The following is a 13,246-nucleotide window of genomic DNA, read 5'->3' as shown; positions in this document are numbered from 1 at the left end:
CTTCGTCACGAGGTGGCCGGCGGTGCCTCGAATACTTACCCAACCCCCACCCTCCCAAAGGAAAAACAAAAAAACAAAAAACAACCTAGCATGCGAGAAATGTGGTGCTCGAGTCAGAAATAGGAACGAAACGCAAGTCATCACTCTCTTGGACATGGAGGGAGGGAGGGAGGGAGGTGGTGGGGGGGGGGGGGGGTGTGGTGGTGGGGGGAGGGGCCTTTAGCCCAATTCCTAGAGGGCCAGAAGAGCCTCCACTTTATTTTCCCTCCATAATTACTTCAATTAAGTAATTGAGACTCTGTGCGGCGCCTCCTGTTAATTTGGAAAGCTGGATATAGAAGCAGAATCTGAGACCGCCCCCCCCCCCCCCCCCCCCACCTCCCTGAAATAACGTCTGAGGAAACTTTGACAATCCCGGGGGCTCACTGTCACACATGTCGTAGCCCCCCCCTACCACCACCCCCTGTCGTCCGTGTGTGTGTGTTTGTGTGTGCGTGTGCGTGGGCATGCAGTAATTTAAGTGCGAATGTGGAATCGCTTTATTTATTTAAACACTGTTGTCTCTCCTCTCTGTTTGAATCCCGGCGTGGACGACCAGGGGAGCGAAGCTAATGCTAGGAGTTTTTGGGGGGGGGGGGGGGGGTTGTTATTGTGTGTCGCATCTGATGTGTAGCCTCGTTTGTGTTCCGTTGACTCACTTCACCGAAATTTGCATTCGGGAGCGTTTGTGTGTTTTGGAGCGACGCGTTGGGCCTCCGCACCTGTTTTAATATTTTGGCACTTAAAAGTTCAGGCGTTTATGCCGAAAGTTGCAAAGGTTTTTTTTTAATTTATTTTATATTTTATTTTTATTTTTTCCTTTGTAAATATCTTCGTGGTCTGCTGCAGTCTCCGCTTTAAAGCCGGAATTTCATCTGGCTTGGTGAAAAACGGGAGGTGCTTCAGCAGGCTGTGTTGTTGTTGTTGTTGTTGTTGTTTTTTGAGTGGGTGAGGTGATGGTGGGGGGGAGGGGGGAGGGGGAGGGGGGTCATACTTCAGGTAACTTTCTTTCTGTCCGAGCAGATCTACTGATGCATTGCGTAGGTTCGTTCCCGCGGCTGCAGCAAAGATGAGGCGTTGAAGGAAAGAAAAAAATAAAATGGAGAAGAAGAATCACGAACCAAAGGGTCGTCCAGGCTTTGTGCGTGCAGCAGACCATACTTGAATTCAACAGCTGCTGCCGCTCCTCCGTCGTGTTGCTCTTATTATTTCTTTCTTTCTGGTTTGGGTTGAGGTGAGGTGGGGCGGCCAAAGTTGAAAGGTGGCGGTGACGTCCAGAGGAATGAAACGGGACTCTGTTGTTTGTTTAAGTCGGCGGAGGCTGAAATACCTGAGCGTCGGAGCCGCCCGGTCTGCTGACGTCAGGGATTCCTGCCCCCGCTCGCCATTTTTGCACCCCAAGGTCGGCGCTGGGGAGGGCAGGGGAGGGGAGGGGGCGGAGGGGTCGGCTGTCTGTGCTCGGCGTGACTGATGTCGGCGGCTTCCTGACTCATCCGCATGACTCCCCGAGCCTCTGCCGCGCACCTGCGAAAACAAAAACTCCCGACAGCCGCCTCTCTTGTCCTTCTGAAGCAGCAGGAGTCTGCAGCAGTGCTGATGAGGAGGTGTGGAATCCACTGATGTTCTGGTCTTCAAGTACCAGCAGTCAGGCCCTATTCGCCATCGTGTTTCACCTTCCGCCCCATTTTCACTGTAACGCACTGACAGAAATGTCTGTGAGCGGCGGTTCGCGTGCCCCTTTAAGCTCCGGCCCGCGTTGTAGCAGCAGGGACGAATGTGCAGCATCTTCTGAATGTGTGTGTGTGTGTGTGTGAGAGTGTGTGTGTGTGTGTGTGTGTGTGTGTGTGCTTGTCGCTGTCATGTTCCGTTTTCTGCCAAAAGTCGCCGCAGAGACGGTATCGCATCCATTCACCGTGAGTCAGGAATATCGGGGCTTGGTCCGACTGCAGATGCACGGCACACTGCAGCGCAGGAGACGTTAGAGGAGGCGACCCAGGGGGAGAAAGCGCTGACTGTGGAGTGAGCTGGTGGCTTTGTAGCAAAAACAAAATAAAAATAAATAAATAAACGAATAAACCAAAACTAAAAACAGCCACTTGAGAGAAACAATCTAATGCTTCCAGGGGAAAAAAAAAAAAAAAGAACAAGGAAAACTTGAGGAACTGAATACTGTGATCCAAGAGAGCGACCGAGTCACAGTGACGTGACGGATTCATGATCACCGGACGACCGGTTATGGAACTGGTTGGTTGGAGAGGTTTATTGTAGACAGAAATGGTGCAAATTTACTGAGTGCAATTTACTGAGGAGTTGTTGTTGTTTTGTTTTTTTACTTGCTGTGTTTTCTTTAGCAGACAGGAAAGGAAAAAAGGTACTTTTGTATGTTTGCTTTTTTTTTTTTTTTTGGTTGTTGGCAATGTTGCGTTAATTTATTTTGGTCTGTTTTCAGAGGACACTGTTAGTTAGCACAAAATGAGACAACTTGAATGGAGAACGGTCAACTGGCTGCTTGGGTTGTGAGGGACATTGATGGGTTGGAGATGTTTTTGCATTGGTGCCATTCGGAGAACTTGAAGATTGAACATGAGATTTTAAAGGTCCCATGTTATGCCAAATTTTTCACCCTTCATATTTCATGTCCAGACTCCCACGACAAGGAAAAAAAAAACAAAAAAACTCTTTAGGTCCTGAAAATTGCTTTAGCTTCCTGTTAAAACTGAAGTTTCCGCATGTTTGGAAACAGTAGAGAAGAAGAAGAAGTCAACGACGGGCTTTTTCTCATGCGACTCACGCAACTCATGTTGCCGGAGCGACTTTTGCTCATAACACGGGACCTTTGAAACAAAAATGTTTTTCCGACGCGAGTTCAACGACTCTTTGCATGAAGCTGCTATGAGGCCTGCGAGGTCGTACAATTAAGCAGCAGCAGCAGCAGCGAAAATGAAAAAAAAAAAAAAAAATCCTAAAGAGGAAGAAGCATATCAATTTTTTATCATCACCCCTTCCCCATTCTTATGCATATGGAGTTCTGAACGGACTGATGTGTGGGTTCCATCCTTTGATTAAACCGCCCACTGATGGGTTTTTGCCCTTGTGTTCATCGCACCTGCTTGGCTGGTTTTGGAAATGTGTTGGTTCACAGGGAACTGGAGGTCTGCGGGAGAATGTGGGATCAGACTCGTGCGTGTGTGTGTGTGTGTGTGAATGTGTGAGTGCGTGTGTGTCCCTGTGTGCTGGCAGCCTTTGTGTTTCTCTCTCAGTTTTATATTCCTGCACTGAGGGGAGAGAGTGCTTCCTCTGAGTCCCCCTCCTCTTTTTTAACATATACCTCACCTTCTGCCTTAGTTCCGATTATTGAAATGATTGTAAATTAGTTTGAAACAACAGACTTCTCCAATCATTTGTTTCTGAAAAAAATATGATGACGAGTAAGTGAAATACTATATTACAAATGGTTTTCCTTTTATTTTTGTACGTAAGTGCTGTGCACAGCAGTCAACTGTATTCCTGAGATGATAATAAAAGACGTTTTATAAAAGCTTTTCTTTTTTTTTATATATATATATATATACATATATTCCGTGACTGAATGCCTGAGAGGCCCGGGTGGTTGCCTCTCCCTGTCGTCATCCCTCTTGCAGCGGATGACGCAAATTTGCTCTGGGATCGGCGCATGCCGGTGGAAATGCTTGACGCGAGTCACGCTGGCTGTCAATGAGTAACTTAAGTGCGGTATGTGGCGCCCTCTTGCGGCGCAGTCTAAAACAACGCAGTGGAAAGGAACCGACGGGTGTGAAAGTGACGGCGGATGAAAGTGAAATGAAAGTGAAACGGGGGAAAGCGCAAAATGCAGAATTTTCAGCGGTTATGTGTTTTCCTTCAATTGATTTTTAAGTGACTGAGATCCTGCGAGTTAACTATGCCGCAAAAGATCAATGCCCAATCAGATCGATACAGTTGATATCGGTTAGAATTGTATACACTTTTCTTAAATGATCTAGATTTCTTTTTCATAGTTTGAAAAATACATATACAGTACAATTCTGCAAACAAACAAATGTAAAAAACAAAAACAAAAAAACAAACAAAAAAAAATGCTGAAATTCCCTTAAAGTCGGTAAAATAATGAATAAGTGTTTTCTGAAATTAGGCAAGAAGAAAATCAATTACTGCAGTAATAGTCTTGAAAAAAAAATAAAGTTGAGAACAGAGTAAGATCACAGTGAAATTTTCACTTTTTTATGAATCAAAACTTTCTTCTTAAACAAAAACAAAATTACCCTTTAAACCGCCATGTTTCCTCGCGAAAAAAAGACAAGCAGATGAAGTTTATTTTCGTGCCAGTTACAGCAGGCAGATCGTCTGCATTAGAATACTGTTACTCATTCGCCTTTTTTTTTCTTTTTTTTCTTTTTTTTTTTCTTTTTTACCTTGTAACGAGTAAGAAATCTACATTAGTTAAAAAAAAAAAAAAAAAAAAAAAAAGGGAACGCAAGCATCTAATTTAGCATATATTTAAGCGTTGAATCAGATCTCCAAGCCTGACTCAAAATTGTGTTAGAATAGAATAGTTTATTGATCCCAGATCGGCAAACTACAGTGTTGCAGCACGAAAAAACAATACAAAAAAACTACAAAACAAACCAATACAATAATTACAAGAAACATTCAAGTCAATCTTACCTCACTCGGTGTCCTCGTGCAGGACAGATGGTCCTCCATCCTCCTCCGCCGCCTATCACGTCTCTCCTTTGGCCTCTGGAAACAAACAGGGTCCGCGTCCCTCGTGCCAGGATTGCACCTGCAAAATAAGCAGAAGAATAAACAATTCCTTCATTTCTGGTCTCGCGGAAATCCGCCGCGTCCATTAGGGGACCATCATAAAGTGTGACTTCACCGGCTGGAGCCCGCGAGGAATTCCACCGGTGACACACTGAACCATGGAAAAAGCAGAGCGCGCCTATTTGGTAAATGAGTTAGCCAGTTTATTGACCCTCTTGTTTAAATAGAGCCGCTGGACTTTCTCCTCCTCCAGTCGCTGCCCACACGCCAGACCGAACATTTGTGAGGCGGTCAGTAGTCACGAGAGCCCCCGGCGTCCCCGTTGATCATGCACGCGGCTCTCCTCTCGCTCCTGCTGACGGCTGCGCTGGTGTCCGTGCCGGGGGAGTGTGCAGAGGACGGGGAGCGGCGGCGGCAGCAGGGGAGGTTCGGCAGCCGCTTGGAGGGACCTGCTGCTGCTGCTGCTGCTGCTGGTTCTGCTGCTGGTTCTGCTGGTGCTGCTGCTGCTGTGGGACGCTTTTACTTGGAGCGGAGTGGACCCCTGAGGAAAGGCATCCACCACGCGCACTCTCTGGGTGAGTCGGCATAATGTGAGAAGCTACCAGAGATTTTTTTCTGGTGGAAAAATTTGTTCCATTATTTCTGATTGGTTTAAGAGTTTTTCCAACGACAGACAGACAGACAGACAGACAGACAGACACATGACCCTCCCAAACCAAAATATTTTGTTTTTGTGCCCAGCTTCTGAGTGGCATATTTATTAAAGAATGACAAGGAACTTACTGGACGATAATCGACGATCATAGAAAAATTTCAGTTTTGCACGTCGTCAGCGCCAATCGGTCATCCGCTGATGCGAACACTTTGCCCAGTGTCAGTGATCAGTTCAAGGACGACCACTTTCAGACTGAAGTTTAATCTCTCTCTCTCTCTCTCTCTCTCTCTCTCTCTCTCTCTGTTTCGTTCCAGTGGTTTTGCCGTTGAGGTCCGCCCGGAGCGACACGGTGCTGCTGTTCGACTTGAGGAGAAGATGGTTCCTCTGCATGGCCCTGAGCGGAGAACTGTACAGCTCTGTGAGTGCGCCTCTGAGGGAAACCTTGCTTGAAATGCCTTGTGAGACACGTGCGGGTTGAACAAAAGCTTGTCTTCTCTTCCGCGGGGACAGAGGCTGAAGGACAAGGACGACTGCCTCTTCCGCCGCGTCTGGTCGGACGTGGCGAGGAAGCGCGAGGTGCTGTACTCTGTGGGCGGAGGGCGGCTGCTCAGGCTGAAGGCTGCACAGCGACGGGCTGCTCGGAGGAAGCCCGCCAAGACGTCCCGGACTGTTGCGGAGACCTTCTCGGGACCCTCGGCGGGGAGGAAGAGGAGGAGCCAGGAGGTCAACCCCTCCGACCCGCTACGGTCCCAGTCGCAACCCTTGCATCCCGTCAGGGAGCACAAGGTGGTGGACCAGCCTGAGCAGGACCAGGCCGGCGCCGTGTCCAAGGAGACCATCACTTCCTGTGACGACCCGTTGAGGGTGCTGAGGCCCAACGCGCCGGGCAGCCCGGTCAAGACGAACATTGCGGACCGAGCCGAGCACGACTAAGATTCCGGAGCTGGGATTGAGAGAGGTGAAAGGTCACGAGGGGCTGCAGGGGCCTCTCTTTGTTGTGTTTTCTGTTAAAAGTGTGCGACAGCGGGACGATACTGTACAGAGAAGCCGAGCCACTCCTGACAGTGGCTTTGGAGCGGAAGACCGAAGAATCGAACCTTCGAAACTTTTGGCAACTTGCGACATGATCGCGCTTGCAAGTTTGATCCAAAGTCCTGCTGTCCTTTAACCTCCCCAGTAAGTTAAAATTTAAACCTGGGGCCACATGTGGCAACCTTGGTTGTTTTGCGTATGTTCCATCTGGTCATCTCACAGTAATTAGGATTATTTATTTAGAAAGTAAATAAGTAAACAAGAAGTAAAGCGAACGCCAATAAACGACTAAAAATATTTGTGGCCATCTGCAGCCATTGATGAACTGAACCTACTGATGTCAGGTGCCGGACACCACTAGTCACAGCAATAATAAAACATATTTATTTATTGAAATGTTTTAAATGACTGTCTTTTCGAGCCTTCTGTTGTATTATTTATATATTTCATACTGTGTCATTTCTGTTGTAAAATAAATGAATGTGACTGTTTTGTGGATTGTTTGTTTGTTTGTTTATTTATTTTGCCCCTCAAGCCATTTCATAAAATCTGCTCAGACAGTTCAATAACCTTTAACTTAACTAATTACCAATAAATATAATGTTGCTTGTGCAGCTACACAGTAAAAAAAAAAATATATATATATATTATTATTTCTATTGTACATTTGGCGTATTTGCAAAAAAAAAAAAAAAAAGCATGATCACATAACTATTATGTGCTTTTGGGGTAATTGTGGACCAATATTCTAAATCTATTGACAAGCCTGGATCAATTGATCAAACAAATTCAAGGGCAGAAAATGATTCGAAAATCAGGCCAGGTCAGTTATGTAACAGATCAATATTAGATCAGGAGAAGGAGAAGGTCGAACGCAGGTGCGCCTGTGGCTCTTCGGCCATGAGTAGGCTCTACTGTTTATTAATCTCATGCACGCAGCTATGGCAGCGGGATGCTGTGCGAAATTCACGTGGTAGCAACGCCAGTAATGTGCGCTGTCAGACTATTTAGAAAGAATAAACACGAACGGCCGGCCGGGCCACGATTTGAGGCTTCCTATTGGCTTATGTAAACGAGGCGTCCTATTGCGTCGTGTAAACAAACCAAAAAAAACAAACTTCCTATCCTATTGACCCTTGCAAAAAAAAAAAGGCTTCCTATTGGATGAAAATCGTAAAACCGAAGGAGCTACTCTGCCTGATTGAATGCAAAAGATTTAGAATTTTACGAGTACCTCTGAAAAAAAAACACTCATATTTTCCTGCCTAGAGCAGGAATTGAACCTGGGTTGACATGACAGTCAGTCTTGACATTAGACTGCAGTGATATATTGACACTTCATGTGTAAACAGTAAAAAAAAAAAAAAAATCTCAACTACTTACCGCAACCAGGAAATGAACACAGGTTTCTCACACCACGCGCAGCAGGTTAACACAACGAGCTACGCTGTCTGCTGCAAAGTAGAGGGAATAGAATTACACAAGCATCTCTATGTAGAAACACAATGGAATGTTTCTATAGGTGAGGTTCTGTCACTGTCACACCCAGTCTTTAACCCTGGGGTGGCAGCTGACCCCTCACCTGACCCCTCACCTTAAACACAACAAAACAAAACAAAAACACGTAAGGGCGCGCTGACTTTTTATTTGGACAATTTTGAGCATGTTTACATTTTGCATTGCTTCAACCTTTTCCTGTCTATGCTATATCAAAACAAACAAACAAACAACAAAACTTGGATCCTGGGGCATCTTTTTTCTTTCGTCGACATTTTCAGGCACGTTGCATTCTTTTACCATTTTCCATACTGGGCTAAAATAGAACAGTCATCCCTGTAAATTTCAGGTAAGTCAAGTAAGGTAAATGGTTCCTTTTTCAAAAATAAAAAATGAAAATTATAATGCACAATGAACTTTTTCTTGACATTTTCATACATGTTGAAATTTTCCATTCTTTCAACCATTTTGATCAAGTTATTTTACTGTGGAAAAAATAAAATAAAAATTGTGACATAACATTGAAGTGTTTTTCCTTCAAGCTATGCACGGTTAAAAGTGCCAAAATTAAAATTAATATGATAAATACATATAAACAAACATTAAAAACATTATAATATGGATTTATTTTTTATTTCTTAGGTCATAGAACTCCATAGTTCTCTGACCTAAATCTAAAGTGACTGAAGATGTAAATGTAAGATAAGAAACAGTCGGCAAAGACTGTCAGTTTGCACGTTTTATTCATAAAAACAATACCTTACCGAAAAAATTCTTAATCGTTTTCAAATCTTTTGGTGCTACGTTGAGACTGCAGTTAAAATGACTGCGATCTTGCAGAGTTTATTTATAGAGCACATTGAGCATTCTGACATGTCCTTGGTGCCCTTGTGTTTATTCAAAGTAATGAAGAAGTCACTGATTTCCAAAAGGTCAACAGTGTTACGATTCTCCTTTGCGCACCTGCTTAGAACCCATTAACTTCCGGAGGGTAAAAATAGCATCGCAGAACCATTAGTGCGCAAAAGCTTCCCACATTTACAATAATCAACAGCCAGACAGTGACAAAGTGATGATGACAGAGCACTGCAACACAGCAACACACGGCACAGAGTTTGGTTTAGATAACGATGCCCCTCCCGACAACCAGCAACAGTAAGGACGGTGCAATATAGCCAAGGAAAAAAGCTGTTTTATTAATCTAATAATTTGTCCTATGTGATGGAAAAAAACAAAAATCCAATAAAGTACGCTGTAACTAATATGCAAAAAAACCCCCAAAAAACATTTACATTTTCAATTTAAATGCGAATGCAACTTTTCTCTGTCTTATGTTTATGGCCGTCTTACTGTCTGATGTGGTCGCCTCTATGGACAAACACACAGCGCATCGCTGACAATTTAAAGCCATCTCCCACTTCCGTTACAGTTACTATGAAGCGACACAGGCCCGTGTTGGGACTTAAGGACAACATACGCGGCTTGTCACAACCCGGAGGCAGCGCGCAATCCAAGTCCTCCACAAAGTGATGTATGGCCACCCGGATGTACGCCCCATGGCTAACCACCATGGCGTGGACGGGAAGGGCCCGGACGCCGTCGTCTGCCTTCCCCTCCACAGGAGACGCTTCTGCCGGGGCAGATGTCGGCTTTCTATCTGCTCGCCAGTGTTCGTCCCAGAGTTGCTGCAGCATTTTCCCCAGAAACTCTTTGACCCGCTCCTTCACCTGACCGGAGCGAAACATTTGTTAGAACCCGAGACCCCGTTTGCATGCAACTCTGAAACGTGACTGCCTGCAACGTGTCTCGTTAACGTTTATTTTTCAATTCGGACAACTCTGTCGTGACCTCGTCCGGCCCCACTTCCAACCCGACACAGTAACCTGGCCAAAAAAAAACAAAACCTCGCTGCTTACGTCAAATTTGCGCATTTGTCTGCATCATCATCGTGATGTGTGTGACCGGACTGGGCCAAAGTTAACGTCCAAGCCGAGGTCTCATAGATTGAAACCCGACAGGTGTGAAATGGAACATCCTTGCTGACGACTCCCCTCCCCTCCTCAGCACAATATCCACCCACACAGTCACTTGCGCAAATACTGAGAAGCTAAGAGGTGACTTTTTAAACAGGGGCAGCAACAGGTGCCCCTTGGTGGCTGGACAGTGGAAGTACATGTGCTTTGATTTGTTGCAGAAGATAGAAATTGAATACAACCTTGTGGATGCAAAGGCTACAAATGTTGCGTCAACATACCAAGTGTGTGACTGAAAAAAGTGCCTTTTCTGCCACCTAGTGGAATTATCATTGTATGGCGTAAATGTAATAAAAGATTTAAAACTATTTTAACATATTTACATACTTTTTTTTTTATTAGTGTTGTGTCAATCAGCTCAAAAACATATCTGAAACTGATTATTTGATACAGATTTATGCAATTGTTGATTAACATTTTTATTTCACTAATTAAAAATGTTTTTTTTTTCTCAACAAAAAGATCTTTGTGAGAGTATGGGGAGCACGTTTAGACATCACAATGGTTGTGTTTAAAGTTATATAATTACAACAAAGAATGTGAGAATAAATACTACATACGATGTAAAAAAAACCCAACAACAACCCAAAACCAAAACAAACAAAATAGGAAAATGGTTGTGCTGAGGCTTTTGAACATCACCTGCTCCTGCGTCTCCCCTTCTGGAGGTGTGAATCCTGGCATTGACTGACCCGCTGCTTTGGCCATGTCTCTCAAGTCCTGCACCCGTTTCCCCTCTGCAATGCCAAAGCTCTGACAGGAAATGAAGTCAAAGACCGGATTAGCGTTTCTAAAAAAAACAAACAGCAACAACAACAACAACAACACCAATGAAAAAAACAATAACAACATATAATTGTAAAATAAAAATATAAAACAATTCAACTCACTCTCTCCTTAAGGAGTGGGTCACAGACCATCTGCAGGGACAAACAACTGCTGTTGCGTTGCATTATTGCCTCAGCAGTCTGGACGGGGAAAAAAAAACACACACAATCACCTTATTCACCTGCAGTTACATCGGAAAAAAACAACAAACAGATAACAAAGAGCTAACAGTAGATGCTGCAGTATTCATTTGCTTCCACGTCAAAGCAAAGCACTCTACCTGCTTTGCACGCAGCATGTCGCTGACAAACACGTTGCTGAACCGGACTTCTTTCAGATACTGTCCTGCTGCTTCGGCCTGCTGCTGACCGATCTCCGACAAGCTTGCATCTATTGCTTGACCTTTGTGGAAGACAGGGAAACGACAAAGCCGAGATAAACAAACAGAAAGCATCCAGAGCGATAAATCATGCGGCTCCTTTAATGCTTTACCTTGCAGCAGGCCTTCTTTGTTGTATTTCGTTTCCCCACTGCAGGTTCAATAAATAAATAAATACATATAAAAAAAAAAAATCTGAATACGTAACCAACTAACATTGGCTTTATTTTTATTTATTTTTTTGACAAGTCTGATATAGTTTCAAAGCTGTGGTTTGCGCAGTCATTGAAAAACTGATTTAGCCTAATGTTGATAATTCAGCTAACCCCAACTCAAACAATGATGTGGCTTTTGTGAAAGTTTAATGATCGATAATATTGATAATAAAGTTAAGAAAAAGACAATGAAAAGTATGAAGGTATTAAAGACAGGTTGTTCTGCCATCTAGTGGCATAAAAGATGTACTGCAGTGTACAGAATGTACCGAAAGCGTCCCGGGGAGGGAACTGCAGATTATGGGACAGTCCACGAGTGGGGTCGTCCCTGGAATCACTGTTGGTCGCTGACACTACCCGTGTGCATTCAAAACAGTCATGCTGCGGATAAAGTAACTCATCCCGTTAAGAGACTGTATGCCATTGTTTTTACTTAACATTTACATTTAACGCCGACTGTCGGGCTGTCAAACCTCCTCCAAACCGGCGTTGGCAAACGGACAAGTTAATACTTGTGTGTGTATGTGATAAATGAAAGACTGCTATACAAATAACACCTGCCCAAACCTATAGTTAGCTTGTTTTGTTTCCCCAATTCACTGAAATGTTGTCTGCGTCTTTCTGTTCTTTAACAATGAATCACCCCCCCCCCCCTCAATACAGCCTCCAGTAGCAGAAAAAGACCCTCGTTACGTGAAAAATATTAAACAACATTCCCGCTGTAACTTGGATAACACTTACTGTCGAACAAGGGTTAGTCCAAACGTTAGCGAGCTCATGCTACTGAAGCGAAATAAGGTCGCGTGTCGTGGTTTGGAATATAGGAAGACGACCACGGGTCCCGTCTGACGACTAAACATACACCAGGTTCGACGAACAGGAGCAAACAACTTAATGGTGTTCATGTCTCGGAGAACCTGCTCGGGACTATTTAACATACAGCTAAATTTAGCCGCAAACGCTGAGACAAGCTAGCACAGAGCCAGATCTTAGGCCCAAAGCCTGACTGCCCAAACCATACATCAAGAGACACCCGGTCAATGAAAGGCAAGTCAGGGGTGTAAATATTGCAAATAAGTAAGACATGGTGACAGAATTGTCACAGTTTAAATGTCATCATATATTACGCTGCAGTTTTGTAGACTATTTGTGCTGAAGTGTCTCAGACAGATGTAAATATATGGCTTTGCTGTGTTAGGCTTCAGATGTTTTTTTATTTTCTATTCGACCAAGAAGTTTTTCTTTAAGCAAACCACTTCGTGCTTTGTTGAAACTGCTGAAAAATAGAACTTTACTTTGTTTACCTGACTTCATTAGCCCTTTATCTTTGATATTCAGTAGAAGTTTTACTGATTTCATCTGGTAAGGGTTTGTGTTTGGATTGCATGCCTATCCAAGCCTGTGGTTAATTTAGCATAACTATCATGTACATTATTATTTAGCAGTGCAATTAATTAAGAATGTGACAATTTCATGTTCTTCATGTGAACGGTAGCGATCAAGAATGCAACCATTTACGCATAACTTCGCTTCATAATTAGAAAGCTTTTATTTGTTTTATTAATTAGAATTTTGCCAACCTGTAAGTGAGCAGTATTTCTAGAACTGCAGTCATGGCCAGAAAGCTTACTGAACTTCTAATGTGTTATTTGGCATTTTGTGCTCGTTTAAGTCTTTGGTGTGATTAAGTGCTTGTGCTGAAATTAGCTTTGCTGTACCACTGCTGGCTGAGACACAAACTGGTCCATCGATTTAATACAATCACACACAGAGCTTGAAAGGAAGA

At 43.9% G+C, this 13,246-nt stretch overlaps 2 protein-coding genes across 2 annotated transcripts; one reads left to right on the top strand and one right to left on the bottom strand.

Annotated features, from left to right (window-relative positions):
* Positions 1-4,945: 4,945 nt before the first annotated feature.
* LOC142883900 (uncharacterized) lies at positions 4,946-7,006 on the top strand. Its single transcript, XM_076019219.1, has 3 exons — positions 4,946-5,396; positions 5,791-5,894; positions 5,987-7,006. The coding sequence occupies exons 1-3, from the start codon at positions 5,150-5,152 to the stop codon at positions 6,407-6,409; spliced, it is 774 nt and encodes a 257-aa protein (XP_075875334.1). The 5' UTR covers positions 4,946-5,149; the 3' UTR covers positions 6,410-7,006.
* Positions 7,007-9,164: 2,158 nt separating this feature from the next.
* Positions 9,165-13,140, bottom strand: tigara (TP53 induced glycolysis regulatory phosphatase a). The gene is made up of 6 exons (XM_076019217.1): positions 12,202-13,140; positions 11,359-11,396; positions 11,147-11,268; positions 10,929-11,006; positions 10,681-10,791; positions 9,165-9,732 (listed from the first exon to the last, which is right to left on the bottom strand). Exons 1-6 carry the CDS (start codon positions 12,396-12,398, stop codon positions 9,352-9,354), a joined length of 927 nt encoding a protein of 308 aa, XP_075875332.1. The 5' UTR covers positions 12,399-13,140; the 3' UTR covers positions 9,165-9,351.
* Between the last annotated feature and the right edge of the window lie 106 nt (positions 13,141-13,246).

Source organism: Nelusetta ayraudi, unplaced genomic scaffold (assembly GCF_046127955.1).
Source record: "Nelusetta ayraudi isolate G7.1 ecotype Tasmania unplaced genomic scaffold, CSIRO-AGI_Nayr_v1 ptg000009l, whole genome shotgun sequence".
Taxonomy (NCBI): domain Eukaryota; kingdom Metazoa; phylum Chordata; class Actinopteri; order Tetraodontiformes; family Monacanthidae; genus Nelusetta; species Nelusetta ayraudi.
This window is presented reverse-complemented; position numbering and strand designations above follow the sequence as displayed.